The sequence below is a fragment of the Histoplasma capsulatum genome, assembly GCF_000150115.1.
Source record: "Histoplasma capsulatum G186AR genomic scaffold supercont2.10, whole genome shotgun sequence".
NCBI lineage: Eukaryota > Fungi > Ascomycota > Eurotiomycetes > Onygenales > Ajellomycetaceae > Histoplasma > Histoplasma capsulatum.
The window spans coordinates 1,046,516-1,064,364 of NW_025544810.1; the positions used below are offsets into that span (position 1 = coordinate 1,046,516).

The window sequence follows — 17,849 nt, forward strand, 5'->3', positions numbered from 1 at the left end:
AGGGCGCCTTACCCACAGGCGTTAATCCGTTTTGGAAGGTTAGTTTCAAAAATTTCCTGCGAATCCAAAGTTAAGTCACTGAAGGAAAAGAAGAAGGACAAAAGACCACTACTAATAGCACTGCATCAATGTAGCTTTCCTTTGTGTTTAAATGTCTCTGCGATACCGTTATTCTCGATGATTTCAAAACTGCCCTCGACCGACTTCGTGATTATTGGTTGCTCAAAAACGGTGCAATTGACCAATTCGGCTACCCTCAAGATAGGCAAACTCCGCGATCATCCTCTCAACAGAGAGGGGCGCGCTTCGGCGGCAACCATCCCAGCATCAAGAGGCCCGACGCCACCGCACACGGGGAAAGTAGTGTCCGTTATGAATTACAACATAGTAGGAATTATAGCAATTCGACGACCAGGGTCAAGGATGCTTTCCAAGAAGAAGTATGAGGGAATGTCGATTAAGGGAATTTTTCAAAATATATTAGGTTTCTTTGTTACTCTTTCTTCTTTCGATGTCAAATGATAGCATGAAGTACTATATACGACAGCCAGTTAAGAAATGGTTTTGACGGTCCATAATACCTAGCTGGATAACTTAACAACAAAACCCATAGATTGCTATACGACACATGACGTTTGCATCATGGACTACTTTTCCACATTGCCCATCAAACCAGTGTGTGTTTCATGGGATAAACCAATCCCAGGAATATTCACTGTGAGCCATGTCAAGGTTGTTCATTAACAAACTGAATAGGAGATCATGCATAATAGTATTTGGAGAGTATAAGTTTACGTATGGGTCGACGGGGTCATGTCTGATATACAATCGACAATGTCAGTCACTTTTACTCGAATATATCACATCACTGTGGTCCAAGTAATGGAATGGTCCCTAATATGGACATTATATTACAATAAATTCTTACCCCGAACTAGCACAAGATGCCTTTTGCATAACGAAATATAGTAGCAACCCCAGAAGGTTGGCAAATGGCAAGGCGTGGATGATGGCAATAAGTATTTCAGCCATCATGAAATCTCCCATTTTAACGGAGATTGGCAGTCCACAGAACCCGGAAGCGCTCTCTACAGAGTACAAGTTCACTAATTATTGTATTGCATTGCAATCGTTAAAGGCTATCTTTCCGGGTATTTGGCTCGGGCTCGAGCAGGTACTAGATGTACTCTGGGCCGTTGCGGCGTGTAATTGTTGATTTCGTATTTGGTTTTTCGATTTCCCCATCGCACGGCCCTCTTCATTGTCATCCCATCGATCATCCGTCGCACCTCGTTTTTCATCACTTAGAGAAAATGGTAAAGTCCTTGATGGGGTCGGTGATTCAAACCCCAAAATATCCCCCGATTGTTCAATCAGAATGGGAAACAAATGTGACTGGGATCCACGAATCCTTGATAGTGATATAAGAATTCCCCAGAGAAGTTCTCTCGTGTCAGTTATCGATGCAGCTATGCGTGTAGCGAGTGCCGGCTGCATTCTGCGAGTAGCATCAGCAACGGAAGTGCCGAAGTCGAAGAGCTTTTGCTCCTGAAAGTTCGGTACCGTTAGCTAACCTCAGCGAGGCAGGTACGGGAAGAGTTGACGGAGGTGACGGACCATGCCGATCCCGTGGGAATCTATCGCAGCTTGAGACGTTGCACATACAACCTCCATCGCTAATTTTCCTGCCTTGATTGGGACATGTGGAGGGATAATATCTTGTATCGGAGGTGATTTATCTAGCGGCAGCTGTGTTGGAAGCCTCCACATTGCTGTCCGGAGCCATTGCTGGGTGACAAGAATGTCAACCTGCTGAGTTTCCAAGACCCCTTCTAGGGATATAGGATAACTCAAATTGCGTAAAGTCAGATTGACAAGTGCCTGCCCAGATAGCTCATCTCCTTGGCCAAAAATAATCCAGTCATAAAGGTCCGGAGTAAGTTTTTCGAATAGGTTGATAAGATTCAAAAATCCGTATGCAAGGATAGGATCGTCCCCGCTGAAGATTTCTGGTTTTCGTATTGAATTCCTTAAAATGACCGGCTTGGTTTGCTGGAGTGCATAAGCCCTGGCAAATTTGAAGTTTTAGTTGAGAGGATTCCCTCAGAAAAAAATCATTGTGTGCTCACTTCAAAAACATACCTTTCGGTAACGAAAAGCAACCAGAATACCCTCCGTCTCTCTTCTGCTTCGAAAAGGTCAAATGCACGGTAAGATGATTCTTGATGAAGACCCAATGTATGAGCCATGAAAAGAGCCTGGCAAAGATAATACCACGCATGGTCTTGTTTATCTAAATTGCCATATGACGCAAATAGGTAGAACGATGTAAGGAGACTATCGATGCTTGGAGACTCAATCAAGTCATACTCTGACCGTGCTCTTAGCGCTTCAGACAACAGGTCCTCTCCTGATATTTCGTCCGACTGGCCGTTGTCCGTAGGTCCGTCCAGTTTCAGTTGGATATGAGTTGCTGCACACAGGGCGACAAGGAACGCATATCGCTGCGGACTTAAGCGCTCTGGTTCCCCGCTGTCTGCTAGCACTAGGGCTGGGGAGAAGACAGGCATAATGGGGAATAAATATTTCAGATACACATTCACATGAGCGACTATAACCGGAGCTGATAAACGAGAAGGAGGCGATTGGGGTTTAGGGAAATCCTCCCAGCCAGAGTCATCGGGAGATATCATGGGTCCTGGTGAGAAAAAGGAATGAGCGGTTTGGGCGAGACTAGGGTCAAAATCCCCTAGGATAATGGAGTTTGGCGGTGTCGGGATGGGGTTTGGCTGAGGAGATTCATCGCCAGTAGAGCTTGTAGAAGAACGAGGGTAAAAAGTGCGAAATTTGGGTCCCTTCCGCTGTAAAATGTCCGTATAGGTACAACGGAGAAGAGCACCCTGGCATCTGTTGCAAGGACACAAACGGTTGCATTTGAGTTTACGGCGGCGACAGTTATCACAGACCTGCTTCATTGGGAGGGCCGCATGTGTTCCCTCCATGATGCCACTCCTTAAAAGGATATGGTTGGGAAGACATAGAAGCGATCAAGCTCATTGAAGAAATGAGAAGCTAACTGGAGTTATATAAGCCTTTTGCTAATTGTTGCGATCTTCTTGTTCACTATCTACCTCCAGGCAGGTAAGCTAATTAAGAAGATAATGGCTATGATTTAGCATCCCTACTAGATATTTTTGACCAAAACGACTTCCTCTTCCTCGCGTGTTGATAGGAGGGGGAGTGGCCGCAGTTCTGCGGAGACTGGCTGCACTAAAATACTCGGTGATAATCCAGCATGAAAAGTTTAACCCCGCCATCTTAATGTTGGCCAAACATTGGTAAGGCTGTGGCAGCTGGGTTGCATCTTGAGATAAGGATAATCCTTGCCGACACAATCCCCATCTGCAGTAAAGCAGTCGAGGCTGCAACTGAGATTCGTGAGAAGAAGTGTCGCATGCAAGAAACATTTCTCTCCTACTACTCAAGGGAAAGATCTTATGCTCGTCTTCCCCAAGACAGGACCCCACTTACTTGGCTCTTCGTAGTGACGCTGTTGCTGTGCCGAACTCCAATCCTCTATACAAATTGGCGCATGTCGAATACAGAAAATTGCTGACCTGTGGATGGTGGTCGGACGGACCAAAGATGTTCTGCATAGGAAGTGAAAAGAAAGGCAAGGCCAAGCAAATGTCTAGACATATCGGCCCGTTCGGACATAACCGAATCGTTCCATAACCAGGGAGCCATTTGTCTTTCGCAATGCCGTTCTCTGCCGGTCACTAAGAGCCCTTGTCAAGATTATTCATGGCAGAAGAAACCGAGGCCGCCGGATTGGCTGGTCAAACACCGCCGAATGAGGGCCAAGAACTGGCCATTTGATTGCTTTCCACTAGTTCACATGCTCCCATGAGGATCCTCCTGATTCCAGGTAACATTCATTGTGGCGCATTTCTTTCGGCGGTTTGCGCAAGAACTGACTCAAGACGCAATGGAGCCCTGGGATCGTCCGCGCTCCCACGACATTAGAAGTTGTCCCTGAGGACACACAATAGGATTATTTGCCGACGTGCGTCAAACATCGTAAATTAAACCACATGAAATAAATCTGGGGATCTGGGGTATTTTCCGCTCCCCCAATCAGGGAGAGGTCTGGATGCAGGGGATAAGCCACAGAGTCGCAAGCTTGAACAGACTCTAAAAATAAAACATGCTTTACCAACATATGTACTCACTGTTGCCGTTATTACCAAGCTCAAGGAGCGAATTTGTTGTTATGGGTATTGGGATAATCAACAATTGCCAGGATTATTTCGATGACGGCTCTAGCTCAATAATCTGTGATATGGATGTACCGCAGCGGAAACGGATAAGCCTATTCCGAATGCTTCTATCGTATCAGCTGGAAAACATTTCAAGAGATGTATCGATCCGGCAACCGTGATTTGATTGTGTACCCATTCGTCCTTGTCATTTGATTCTTCTGCACGTTTTCCCTGTTCTCCACCGGGCTCACTCGCTCAAACCCCTCTGAGACCACCTTGTCCACAATCATGCCAGAATCTCCCTATTGCTCTGCGGTCTTGCACTTCAGAGCTGTAGATATGCTCTGTAGTCTAAAGCTCTTGAGCAATTGAGCTTTTGACTTGTAGTGGAGATAAGTTTTAGTCATATCGAATATCCACTGTAAATCCATATGGCTTAGATAACTTCCGTTTTTCTGTTTGCCGCTCGAGATAACCCGCTCCCTCCTTCGACCTGCAACGGTAACAAAGGATCATCAGGCATTTCGATAGAAAGTCTCCAGGATATTCTTCTCCAAGATCGAGACGCGTCCCCAGACATATACACATTAACAGAATGCCCGAACAGGAAATTGCTCGGTGGCTGTCATCTGGTCGATGCAGGGCCTCAGACCACGGTGGTTTTCAAACCATTACACAGCGCCTGATAGAAAGATTTCAGACGTAATAACGCCGTACGACGCCCGTAGACTCCTAAGCGCCGAAGATTTCCGGTAATTAGAGAAATAGCGTCCGGAAGAGTTTCAAGCAAAATCTTTTCAAACAGTTATCGGTGTCCAGATGGAAACAACTGGCGTTCGCCCGTCGGTAGAAATAGGCCAGGAAGAACGTTTGGGACTGCAACGGCGGATAATTTAAGGCCAAATATATAGGCAGAAATGCAAATGAAAGGAAACAGGAAACAGGAAAAGAAAAAAAAAAAAAAACCAAAAAAAATAGAACTCCCCGACAGGGAATCGAACCCTGGTCTCCCGCGCTTGACATTTTCATGACAAGCGGAAATCATGACCACTAGACCATCGAGGATGTTTCTTGGTTGCACGGCCCGGATCAGTGGTTGTTAGGGCTACTTCCACGGCGTTCGTCGCTTCTGTCTTCCAACTCCTCCGCGTTCATCTCCTCCTGCAGAATAGAGCCGTTTCAATCCACTCGACCACCATGATACCTCGTGTCTATCGATCTATATATGCTTACTCTCGCCTGCGCACAAATCCTGTTTCTCGACAACGGTATTTCAGCATGGCAAGCCCCAACTTGAACTCTGCCGTCCAACCCAGATACGCATCTACCCTTCCAGATGAAACCAAGCAATTGGCAGCCGAGACCAACTCCCTACTTGACAGTAACTGGTCTCTCGATGAAGAGCAGATGGGCTTACAAAAGACCTACTATTTTAAAACGTACACAAAATGCCAGGTCAGTTATGCTTGAATGATCCGGGCACTAGGGCGCAGAGCACGTTTCAGGGGGACCCGTAGCAGCTAGATGCGCCATCCTTAACGTTCTATTTCCCTAATTGATTTATTTTTCGCTAAGCATGTGTTTTATATAGGACTTCTTCAACATGATCGCGATAAAGAGTAAATCTGCAAACCACCATTCGACAATGACAGTTGTGAGAATTGCTGCCTTCGTTACCCCTCGTCCTGTCGATGTTAACTGCTGCCCCACCCATCAAGTCAACTGACAATTCCACTCTTCCTTACCCGATATCTAGAAATTCCGTTCTGTTCATATACATTGGACGACTCATAGTCCACCTGGCCTTTCTGTAATAGACACTTTGATGGCAAGATACTGCGACGAACAAGCAAAGATGCTAGGCACCGTGGATGAGAATCAGGTCAAGACGTGCACCTCCGCACCGGCGACGAAAACCTAAGGAGGACATTGGGCGAAAGTAGAATGTGGTATTTCTTGTATAAACTTTCCCCTAAGCGTAATCGACAACGGAATGTTACAAGACAATCATATGGGCTGATTATTGACAGGGCTTCATCCAGAGCCGCACGCTTTCTAAAGAACGAAGAGGAGAGCTATGAACTGATTGTAGCGAAAAAATTGAAAGGAAACAAAATTGTTTCTGATATCAAACCGGTTGCTGTTCGCGACTGTTTACCCAACCTTCGTTGTCATCATGAGGTGCCAGGCAACTTGTCTACCCTTTGAGTCGCCATTAGAACCAGAGCTAATATCCTCTGGAGGCTTGCACTCTGTTTAGGAGGTCAAAAAACAACTTGTACATATACAATGGCATCAGTGTCATAATAGCAAGATGATTGCTAGATGTCCAGAGCGATGCTTCCGGGTAAGGAGCCGAGGTCATATTGATCCCCTCCTTTTTTCATTGGGGCCGGTAATGGTATCATCTACATCAAAAAATATATAATGTTGATCACTTGGTTATTTACTGAGTCGCTCGCTACCTTCACCTTGGCGCTTGAGATCGGCATGTCGGCAGAGCTTCCCCGCATCCCGATTTTTCAGTTGCCTTGTATATGCTTTATCATTTATATGGAGATGCACACCCATAATCTTTCATCCCACTACTTGGAAAAACATATATACTTCCCGATAATCCTGAGATAAAGAAATAAACGCCCCAAAATATCACAGAAATAAAAATATAATAGAACCCAAAAAGAATGACATCCCCACTAACCACTAACCTCCAAGCTTCCTATACCCGCTACAAAATCCGCAACCCTAAATCCTACGCCGCCCACCAAGAAGCCATCAAACACCTTCCTGGCGGCAACACCCGCTCCTCCATCTTCTCCACCCCATTCCCCCTCACCTTCACCTCTGGCCACAAGGCCACCCTCACCTCCCTAGATGGAGATACATACACCGATTTTCTAGGTGAATATAGCGCGGGTCTCTTCGGCCACTCCAATGAACGGATTTCCAATGCTGTATCCGCAGCCATGGCAGGCGGTTGGAACTTTGGCGGCATCAGTGTACATGAGAGCGCTTTTGCAGAGCGTGTGTGTGACCGCTTCAAGGAGGCCGGGATGGAGATGGTGCGATTTACCAATTCGGGCACAGAGGCAAATACGATGGCGATTGCCACGGCGCTGGCGTTTGTTAATACCGGTAATGACAAGGACGGGAATGACGAGACAAGGAAGACTATAACGAAGAGCAAAATTCTCGTCTTCAGCAATGCGTATCATGGTGCAACACTTACGTTTCCTATTACCCTCGTCGCGGATGCCGATGGTGGTGATGATGATGGCGGTGGTAGTAAAGTGGTCAGCGGCGGCACCGCAAGCGCCGCAGCGACTAATCTCCCCCATGACTTCGTCATCGCGCCGTATAATAACATCGAGGGCCATTGTCAATTCACTCCATCCACGTAGCAGCCTTGCTGCGATCCTCTTTGAGCCCATGCAGGGCGCGGGTGGCTGTCGCACCGCCACCAAAGAATTCGCCCGTTTCCTGCGGCAGGTTGCAGACGAACATTCCGCGCTCCTCATCGCTGATGAGGTCATGACGTCCCGATTGGCGCCTGCGGGGTTATGTGTGGGGCTTTTTGGTATCACGCCCGATATCATGACGTTGGGGAAATGGGTTGGTGGTGGGATGAGTTTTGGTGCATTCGGGGGTAGGCGGGAGATTATGGAGCTGTACCTGCCTGCTGATCCGGGGGAGAGGAAGGGAAAGGGGAGGCTGAGCCATGCGGGGACTTTTAATAATAACATCTTGACAATGGTGGCGGGCTTCGAGGCATTGGGGATTTATACGAAGGAGAGAGTCGGGGTGCTCAATCGGTTGGGAGATAGGTTGAGAAAAGGTATTTGGACTTTGCTCGCTGATCGGAGGATTATAAGTAAACATCTAAGCCAGGGCGGAGAGGCTGGCGAAGCGTATGGGATTGTGGAGGTTGATACCTTTGATCGGGAGCGGCAGGGAAAGGAAGCCAAGGCACTTCCGAGGATGTTTGTGAGTGGGCATGGGAGCTTGATAAATGTGCGGTTTACGGGGTTCGAGGCGAAGGTGTGGCAGGCGTTATTCTATCACCATATGCTAGACGAACACATTTATCTTGCTATGAGGGGTTACATGGCTTTGACGATAGAGACGACTGAAGATGATGTTGATAGGCTCATCAGATGCGTGGAAGGCTTTCTGGACCGGTATGGGCAGGAGTTGCTGATTACTTAGATGAGTTAAGGTAGGACAACACAAGATTGTGAAACGGAGATTTGAAGAGAAGCAGGGGCTTGATAGCTATGTTCATGGCACACAGTGCAAATGGGATATCATTGCAGAGGTAAACGTCGAGTATCATAGGTTGGGTATCTCTTCATTATCCACCTAAAAAATGAATACAATGAAAACGATGATTTCCCGCCCCAACTTGGCTTGAGTCGGAGGTGTACGTCTCACAACGAATAAAACTATGCAGTCAGGGGTATGCTAAGGAAACACGAGAAACAATCAAAAATCTGTATATGAAATATGCAGTAAAGAAAAAAGAGAGTAAAAAAAAGATGAAAAAGAACAAAACTTGAAAAAAACTAGCGGCTAAACCAACCGTGACGACGGAATGTTCTTCTCGGCATGGCCTCGGAGAAAGTATCAGTCAACTAAAAAAAAATTCGCCGCAATATCTATGCATCTCTGAGACAAAGGGGTGTATCCAGAAGAAAAGCGCATGTCCGCATGCTGCTGCGCAAGATTTGAGTATTTTGCATCCCTCGTTCCGAATATCATTAAACAAAACAGAGAAAAGTAGAAAGGAAAAGGAAAGGAAAAGGAAAAGGGGTGAGAAAGTTAGGGTCCAAGACATCGTTTATTGCGTCATTATCAAGACTGAAAAAGGATTCTCGTCCAAGCGATGAGTTGAAAGAAATTGACATAAATATGAGACAGGCAAAAGATAAAAGTCATCAACGTTTGAATGGTATGCGTGGATAAAAAAAGGAAGGCGAGAATCAAGCCAAAACAATCTGTGAGCTAGGCGGGTTGACGGAGAAATGCCCGCGCGGAGCCAAATGTCCCACATACTCCGATAAACGATGGGAACTGAAATCGCAGGGATGAATGCCAAACGCCATTGAAAACGACAAAGCATCAGCAAACGAGGGCCCCTCTCTATCAATCAAGTTCATCGTCCTCGTTATCACCATCAGTAGAGGAGAATGGGCGGTGTCTAATGCCTATTCTGCGCATTCCTGTGCTATTTGTTCTTGACCGTAGCTGGAGTAAACCGGTATGTTTGGTGCCCAACCCAGAAGCCCCAGAATTGTGGTCACCCGGAGAGGCATCCGCTGATTTGGTTCCCGTATTCAAAGAGGATGCGCCGTATCTTCGGAATCCGGGCTGGATATTCGTGTGAGTTGTCGTTGGAAGGCTTGTACCAGGGGTACCATAGTTCCTGCGCATAGGGATATTTGATTGGGCTTGAGAGATTGGATGGGCTTGGTCGGCATGTTGCTGTGGAGATATCTGCTGTGATACATGTTGATCGGGGAGTGGATGATTGGAAGTATATTCGCGTGAACGCCGTCGTTCTCGAGGTGAATAGCGAGATGTTCCGCTGTTGATTTCAGTCATTGCTCGGGAAATTGGACGGAAAACAACAGACGATTTGTCCTCAGAATCTTCTTCGCCTTGCAATCTCCGGCTGCGTAGTGTTATAGAAGTACGATTGAGACGGCTTGGAGGGGTTGAAAGAGTGGATGTGGGAAGCTGAGTCTGGTTTGCGTTTTCCTGGGTATTTCGACTGGAAGCAGCTCCGGAATTCAGACTAAGAATGCTTGCTCGTCGTGTTTCTAAACGGCTGCCTGCTGCTAGTCGCGTCGTTGGTGTCTGGCCGTGGTGGCGTTCCTCTGGTTCATGGCTGATGCTCCGTCGATATGAAATAGTTGGCGTAATCGACTCTCTATCCATCACTCCATCTCTCTGGTACTGGCTAGTTGTCGGATCTGGGCTGCCTGTTCTTGTTTTCGATATGGACTCCCGCTGCTGATCTGACAATACCAAACATAGCTCTGTCAAACCCCTGCACAAGCTGTCCGCCTTTCGTCGCATCTGTCGATCTGAGGTACTAGCCCCATTAACAGGCATACCACTTCCGTGTTGAGGAGCGGTAGAGCTAAGAATAGCAGCCAACGTTAACGCATCTGTTGTTGTTGCTTCAAGAGTGCGATATACGTCAGCATTCAGTATAGGTTTGGCTTTTGCTAAAGCAGTGTGGAGTAAAGGGTGTATTTGATCTGTTACGGTACTTGATTCCTGCCCTAGTGGTGGAGACGTCGTTTTTCGACCGTGTTTCGGAGAAGAAGAAAGCGTGGTGACTGTCGTCGTTGCAGTACGTGGCCTTTCACCAGAGACACTAGACATTGCTGCCGCAGATGAGGGCGGTAATTTTCCCGTCAGTTCCAATTTTCGAATCCTCGACTTCAAGTCGTCTAATTCATCCCAAACAGTAGATGGGGCGGTGGTAGACAAGGTGGATTCAGTGCCATCCAATCTCGACTTCTCCGCCTCCAACCTGGACTGTTCCGCTACAGCATCCGCCGCAGAGGAATTCAGGGTACTTCGCATCGTTGATAGGTTTGACTGTCGGTATGTCCGCGACTGGCCTTGCATTTGTTCCTGAGCATTGGAAGCTCGTCTTTCTCCAATGTGATTCGGTGACGAGTCGGGTGATGGTTCCTGACTTGCGCGAGTGAGACTGCTCCGAGGAAGCCCAACCGATGATCTAGTGCTAACACCGAAGTATCGAAGTCGACTGTTCTCATCGATTGGATGTTGAGACGTGGTAGGAGATCGAAGTGAGGAGGAGCCAAGTCCTAGGGAAGGAGAGTCGTCGTGAGACGGTGAAGGTGTAACCTGATCGGAGTCGAATCGGGGAGTTTGTGGAGAAAGGACCTCCTCATTGGCCCGACTCGTACGTGAAGACAAGCCAGAGAGGCCAAATTTAGACTTGTTGAATTTCGTTGGTTAGCCAGACCAGGGAAATTGGACGGAGAACAGGAAATAAACGAAAAGAAAAATCAAGATTCAAGCAGACAGACAAAAATGTACACGGCGGGTCTCGGTAAACGAATAACACAAAACACAAATCCAGTTAATGCAACTCAGAGCTTACCCTTTTCCTTTCTGTCATTGTTGTTGTTGAACTGCGGCGCAGAGAGTTCGCCCTGGCGATATTCAGAAAAATGTCTTCGTTTTTGGATTTGCCATCCTCAACAAGAGACTCCTTGCTGCTTGTGTCGGCATTTCCATTACCGGCCATCGCATATTTCCGTTCGCGACTATTACTACCCAAAAACCCTCCACTCAGGCGAGTCCCTGAGAGGGGCATTTTGGCTTTTCCCCCCGTCGCAGTTGTACTGGTTCCAATTGGAAGAGATGAGCGCTGTCGCAATTTGCCAGTCGCCGTAGTAGAAGAGTCTGGTTTCAAGACTTCATCAATGCTGGATGCCGGACGGGAGGTTGAGGTTTTGTTTTCGATCTTGCGGTACTTCCGAAAGACCTTGGTCTATGAAGCGAAGTCGCTGTTGATGCTTTTGTATTGGGCCGGGATTTGTCATAGGACAGGGAGCGCTGTGTGGAAAGCGCGGGCGGTGGACCAGTTGACGTTTCGATTCCGCAGGAACTTCGAGACGCGGGAGACCTTTTCTGATGGGGAGACTTTGGCTCGAGGCTGGGTTGGGATTTTAGCGAACGTGAAGTTGCGGAAGAGGAGGTGGTTGGAGGAGTGGTGGAAGAGGCTGCGGAATTATTGTTGGCAGACGCTGGAGATAATTCATGTAGGTCACGGGTGGTCTGTGCCCGGGGTGTCTGTATTAGTAGCGTAGGGATGCTGGTTGGCGTGGTTCGTGTCGGAGGCTTCAGGGCATTTATTTTGCGTGGCGAGAAGCAGGCAAGGGAAGGGTCAGATAGACTGTCAGAGCTGATGGCGCAGGAATTGCTGCTGTTGTTGCCCGTATAGACGGCCAAGTTGGAGGTGGATTTCGGAGTCTGGAGAAGACGAGCGGCAGAATCCGACGAACGACGGTCTGTAAGCGGCGCCTTTGCAGGCTGGCTGGTCAACGGATCAGTCAGCCTGCGAGAGCGCACCCATTCTTTGTCATTTTCATTATTAGCAGGCTCGGTCACAGTAAGAGTCGAGGTGGAGTTGGAGTTGGATGAAACTGCGTTCAGGCGCATCGCGTGGGCCTGGCGGGACGGCTGGGGTTGGGGTTGGAGATAGGGAGGTTGCAAGGGGGGAAATGGATGTCAGAGCATGCTGGACGGAAACATCCAGTAAAACAAAGATGGAGTAACTAAGAGTGAGTATCCGAGTAAGAGGAAAACAACAAATGACTAGGGAAGTTATAAGTTTTAAAAAAAAAATGCCAGAAATACTCCGAGATGGGCGGGAGGTGGAATGAAAAATGCAGCGGATGAACTGTTGGCACGATAGAGGGATGGCATCTAGACGAAGATGGGACAGATACTTGTGAAGGACTTCCTCGAACACAACTCGAAATATGGGGCTCCATGTATCTGGTGGTATTCATCCGTTGCTCATGCCGTGGCGCCCCCGTCTGACAATCGCTTGACTTTGGCTGGTCTCATTCGCAACGACGCTGGTTGCTCTAATGTCCGATTGGTCTCAAATAGACGGATTCCATCCAGAACTACGCCTGGAGAGTACTCGCAGTTTTACATCTACAGAAGCAATCGTCATCCCATCAAACATCTCCCATCCCTATACCCAAAATCCTTTGCAGGAGAACAGAAGACTTTCTTCGCATCCTGGGACGTCAAACCCCTGAAAGCCCCTTTCTTCCTCGTCCTCCTCCTCCTCTTCCTCCTCAGACTTCAGGCTAAAATAACCTGCTTCCCCCCTAAGCGCTAAAGCATTTTAGCAAGATTTCAACTCGAAGAAAGATAAACGACCCAGCCTCCAATTATTTCAAGCTTCACTCCTGCTTGGGCTTAAACATTATTCCAAGCATCAACAGCCATTCTTCTTCCAGGAAGTCACAGACAGCGTGTGGAAAGAGTAGATCCTCCACAATCGCGGATTTCACCGATTTTGAACAACACGGTCCCTCATTGATTGCCAATTGGCTGCGCATCGCATCGGCATGCAAAACGCCCCTCTCTGACATTCTGGCGTGGCGCCAAAAAGCAACAGCGCCAGCTTGAGCTGCGTGTCATATCAAACATGTTAGCTTCCAAGTTCCCATCTCTCATTCGGTTAATCGCCAGCCTCCAGGCCGGGAAACATTTTTGTGCGACAGATAGGAAAAAGACCAAGAAAAACAGGAGGATTCCTTTTCTTATCTATCCTGTCGATCTCTCCCCGCCTTGTCCTCCTTTAATAGCCACTGGCATTCTGGTGAAACCTCCAGCGGCTTTTGGAACAACGGCTATCCGCCTGTCTGCGTGTCCTCCATACTTTCATTCGTTGAAACCCCCAATTACCTTCGAGTTGATCGTTGATCGGTCTCAGTTCTTGGAGCTTCTGGCTTGTTTTTGAAACTCCTGCTTCTTTCGTTCTAGAAAAGGGGAAGGGCCCAAGCGTGGATCACAGAGAAAACTAACCAGTTGTTTATGGGTTGTCATGATCCAAGTGATGACATTCAGTTCTTGAACTTCAGTTCCCATGTTCTTTCTCAGTCCCGAAGGGAATGAGACACAATATGGGCAAAAATGAAATTCTCCAAAGATCCTGGAACATATATCCATGAGTTAATTGCACCTCGCTCATATATATCACACAGGGTCAAAATTCGGAACGGCTTCCCAGGAAGTTACTTATTATGTACAAGAACGGGATCAAGATACCGCCCGTTCGAACTCACCGTCGTCACCCCCGCTGTTTGTCATACTATTATTATTATCTTCATAGGCAAGAAATCACATCAAAGCGATCGAGTGAGACCTCACGGCGTGGCCATATCATTGCCAATCGTCCCAAGAATGACCAGAACCACGTGTCCCTGACATTACAGCGGTGGTCACCTACCACCAGTCATTCTCTTGGGATATATCAAAGAGGACTGTAACTCCAAGAAGTACGGCTGGGAGTTCTACTCGACTCTCAACCCTCGATCCTTCCTTTCAATAACTACGACTCCACGGTTGGTAACCCAGGTGTCCCTGGACAGCTGTGCTGTTTTAACACCATTGGGCGTAGAGCACAAACAAAGAAATAGAAAAATGAAAGCGAGCAACGAGTCCATCCATTGAAGAGAGAGATATTATAAAGCCTCGAATAACCATTTCCCATAAATTCTCAGCAGCCAAGATTATGTCATTGGACGGAACCATTCTTCCAATATCCATCTCATCGGCCTGTTAATCTGCTTAGCAGCTACCTGCTTCGTTGTAGCTTGAGCTATGTAAACAGGATACGGCCCGCATACAACAATCTTATCACTATTTACCCTATCAACCCTTTATCAGCTTAACATGCGGGGATTGAGACCCTTGAATGTGGAAGTTGAGAGCCTTAGATCACGTCACAAATAGCATCATCTCATTTTCCGGGATGAGCATTGAGGATCCGTTTAAACGTGCTTGATCTGCTTGAACTAACATTTTTCTTGAAATTGATCCTCACTGACTACAAGGCTTCGGCAAACCGTCGGTGCATTTTCTGATTTTCCAGCACAAAAACCTTTGAGCTTCTATTAATCAATCAGCGTTGTCTTCTATTATTCTCGACTTCTATAGCGAATTGCGTCAGACAGTTAGTTGTTCATGCCCATCGCAGCTCCTCCAGCAGTGAGGAATGATATCAGCATGCACTATAGCAGTTATGGCTGTGGTAACGCCCATAACTACGCCAGAGCACTCTGATTAAGCAGCGATATCGAGAGAGTTATTGCGTCTAGTTTCTCTTCCTTTTTTTCATCGAAAGTTATAGACAGAACACTTCATCCCTTCCGCCACCCCGGCCTACTTCCACAATCTGCATATGACTATAACTGCCGGAGTCCACACCCCCAACCGCCCGAGCAAAAAGACAAAATCGTTCTCTCCCTCTGAACCCACAAGAAGGGGAATGCACTCCATGCACGTCTGAAGGAGGAATATCATTTTGCACTTTCAAAACTACGAGCGGCATTCAAGCAAAGTTTCCCTCCCAAAGCCGTTTCTTAACCCGTCAATATAATGTATGTAAATCTGGCTCTGTTACATGTAACCACTCTAAACACAGCTCTTAGATGCAGGTATCGTGGATCTTCTTCTAACACAAAAATAATTAATCAATGAAATTTAAACTAAAATTAAATTAATAAAATTAAAAGTCCCATCCTATCTAGTACTTCGATCATGGTTCCATAGTTTCGCCCAAGCCCATATGCTACAACTATTTACAATGGAAAGTCCCGTAACTAATCAAAAGGAAATTAATCTTGAACGGAGCTTAAGCTTAACTTGGGGTTAACTTAAACAAACTTTTGGAAATTTAGGTAACAGTGGAAGGTTAATCTCAATCGTTGACTTCGTTGAATGGAAGGACCGAAATCCTAATAATAGATTTTACCCTTCCCGAGCGGCTAACTACTAGTTATAAGCGCGATTACCGTCATGACCCAGGCCATGACATCACAGCTATGTAATGCGTTCGCTATTAATTAAGGGTCAGGGGGAACTACCACTATTATCATTGTTATTATTATTATTATTATTATTTAGAGCTATATGGCGAGCTATATTGCCAAATATGATTGGATAGTATGTGATTAAGTTATTGTTGAAAATCTAAGATGAAGGTAGAGGAAGGAAGGACCCCTAGCAAATTGAAAAATAGTTCAAGAAAACTTGACAGGTTACGGCGAGAAATCTAAGGATAATTCCTTTCCTTCATCTACCACTTCTCTTTACTCGCGTTTTAGCAGTGGGATTATGCCTTCCGATGGTAGATATATTGTTAAAGAGTAAAAATCTGTGATTATTTTATTTTATTTTTTTTTTTTTTAAAAAAAAAATTGATTCCTAAGCTGGTAGGTTGCCTCGATATTGCCTCTTCCATAAAAATGAGACAGAGCAGAGCGCTATGATTCAGTTCCAATTAGAAAAAGCTTCGGTTCGATTTAGAAGAGTGGCCTCCAGCACTCTTCTCACCTCCTTGTCGGGAGGACTCTTTTTCTTTTCTGTAACATCTTATTTATGGGTCATCAATTTTTTATCATGATCTGTATTTGCAGGATCGCAAATTATTTAATCTGCTCACGGATCTTAATTCTGCCTTGAGGAAAGTTCATCGCATCCATTTGTTTCTGTAGACCTAAGATTTTTGAAGAACTTAGAAACCAGAGTAGTCATTATTAGAATAGCTGGTTCCAGCGGGAGCTGAAATTTGCCTCATCCGGAAATATGGTATCTAAATTGTTCACAGCAAATATGGTAAATAGAAATAATGAATGCAAATAATGAATGGAAAAATTCTTTTCTGCCTATTATCAAAAAATCTGTGGGAGCCTCAAACAGAGTTTTACTTTAACCGATGCTTTTTCACCTTTCCCTTTCCCCCTTCTCCCCGCACCGGCAATCAATATTCTTCCCAAAAGAAAAAAAAAAAAAAAAAGGGCTGTTTCAGATTTCAAACGAGGCCAAAGTTTATCTCGAGTCATGTATGAGGCTTGTTGATCAAGAACGGGGCTTCCAAGTTCCAGTGGATCCAATAATACAGCGTACTTCATTACGCTGGTACCGGGGCGTTCCAGGGTTTGCCCTCGATTCTATTTTTGGATGTTCCCCCCCCCCTTTCCAAGATAAGTTGCTAAGCTGCCAAGGTTTTTTTTTCAGTGGCATGTATTACTCATTTACGGTCCATGCATTGGTTTGGTTTTATCGCCGTGGTATGTACTGTACGGAATGGGTGTATTTTTGCGGGCTTGGCGACGTAACTTTGGGATGGGTGCTTGCATTTCATTCCTGCCTTGTATTCTATTTTGCACCGTGATGATTCTATCACGGTCGAACAACTGGATGAAGTGTGATAAAAAGTGTCGTTATGTATGCTAATTTGCGACACCATGGGGGTTTGTTTTTTTTCCTCGTTCTGCTCTTCCAAGATAGAGCAATATGACTTTAAGAACGATGATGATGATAATAGTATCAACCCCCGGTTCTTTCCATGGAACACCTTTTCTACCCTAAAAAGAATGTCAAAAACGTTAGGCGATGCGATCTGTCGTTGGGGGTTACCTAGGTTTGAAAATCGCTTATCGTGGATTAGATCTTTGGATGGATGGCCGAGATAGGGGGTCCATGCTCGTGCCCAGGCAAACACTCATGCATGTAATAATAATCGTATGGATGCGGGCAATTTAACCACATAAACATCCCCATTCCTTCATGGAGTAAAAGGGGAGGGGAACCCAGTCGTACCCAGGCAGCGGGCTAACCGCAGTTTCGATGAGTTATATACATGTAGCTTTCCCATATAGCAGCAGGCTGCGTGCAACTCCCCCACCACCAGTACTATGAATATGTGGTGTGCAGGAGACGTGGGTAGCCGAGTCAGAGCAGCAACTGGCTATTTAATAGCGGAATGGAAGCATTCCAGGACTGATTTTTTTTTTT

General features: G+C 46.3%; 6 protein-coding genes and 1 non-coding gene across 7 annotated transcripts; 3 read left to right on the forward strand and 4 right to left on the reverse strand.

Moving 5' to 3' along the window:
- Positions 1-860: 860 nt before the first annotated feature.
- Positions 861-3,002, reverse strand: HCBG_07007 (transcription activator; the record flags this gene model as incomplete). Its single annotated transcript, XM_045434056.1, has 5 exons — positions 861-894; positions 929-1,088; positions 1,188-1,548; positions 1,666-2,068; positions 2,143-3,002. The coding sequence occupies 5 exons, from the start codon at positions 3,000-3,002 to the stop codon at positions 861-863; spliced, it is 1,818 nt and encodes a 605-aa protein (XP_045285537.1).
- A 2,240-nt stretch (positions 3,003-5,242) lies between these two features.
- Positions 5,243-5,327, reverse strand: HCBG_11065. Its single transcript has one exon. It is a non-coding gene; the product is annotated as a tRNA-Asp (tRNA).
- A 98-nt stretch (positions 5,328-5,425) lies between these two features.
- On the forward strand, positions 5,426-6,424 carry HCBG_07008 (uncharacterized protein; the record flags this gene model as incomplete). The annotated part of the gene is made up of 3 exons (XM_045434057.1): positions 5,426-5,717; positions 5,854-5,916; positions 6,019-6,424. 3 exons carry the CDS (start codon positions 5,460-5,462, stop codon positions 6,181-6,183), a joined length of 486 nt encoding a protein of 161 aa, XP_045285538.1.
- Positions 6,425-6,587: 163 nt separating this feature from the next.
- Positions 6,588-8,513, forward strand: HCBG_07009 (aminotransferase class-III; the record flags this gene model as incomplete). The annotated part of the gene is made up of 5 exons (XM_045434058.1): positions 6,588-6,609; positions 6,978-7,324; positions 7,409-7,617; positions 7,664-8,440; positions 8,483-8,513. 5 exons carry the CDS (start codon positions 6,588-6,590, stop codon positions 8,511-8,513), a joined length of 1,386 nt encoding a protein of 461 aa, XP_045285539.1.
- An 891-nt stretch (positions 8,514-9,404) lies between these two features.
- HCBG_07010 (uncharacterized protein) lies at positions 9,405-11,619 on the reverse strand (the record flags this gene model as incomplete). Its single annotated transcript, XM_045434059.1, has 2 exons — positions 9,405-11,237; positions 11,404-11,619. The coding sequence occupies 2 exons, from the start codon at positions 11,617-11,619 to the stop codon at positions 9,405-9,407; spliced, it is 2,049 nt and encodes a 682-aa protein (XP_045285540.1).
- Positions 11,620-11,714: 95 nt separating this feature from the next.
- HCBG_07011 (uncharacterized protein) lies at positions 11,715-12,467 on the reverse strand (the record flags this gene model as incomplete). Its single annotated transcript, XM_045434060.1, has 1 exon — positions 11,715-12,467. The coding sequence occupies one exon, from the start codon at positions 12,465-12,467 to the stop codon at positions 11,715-11,717; it is 753 nt and encodes a 250-aa protein (XP_045285541.1).
- A 277-nt stretch (positions 12,468-12,744) lies between these two features.
- On the forward strand, positions 12,745-13,161 carry HCBG_07012 (uncharacterized protein; the record flags this gene model as incomplete). Its single annotated transcript, XM_045434061.1, has 1 exon — positions 12,745-13,161. The coding sequence occupies one exon, from the start codon at positions 12,745-12,747 to the stop codon at positions 13,159-13,161; it is 417 nt and encodes a 138-aa protein (XP_045285542.1).
- Positions 13,162-17,849: the final 4,688 nt, after the last annotated feature.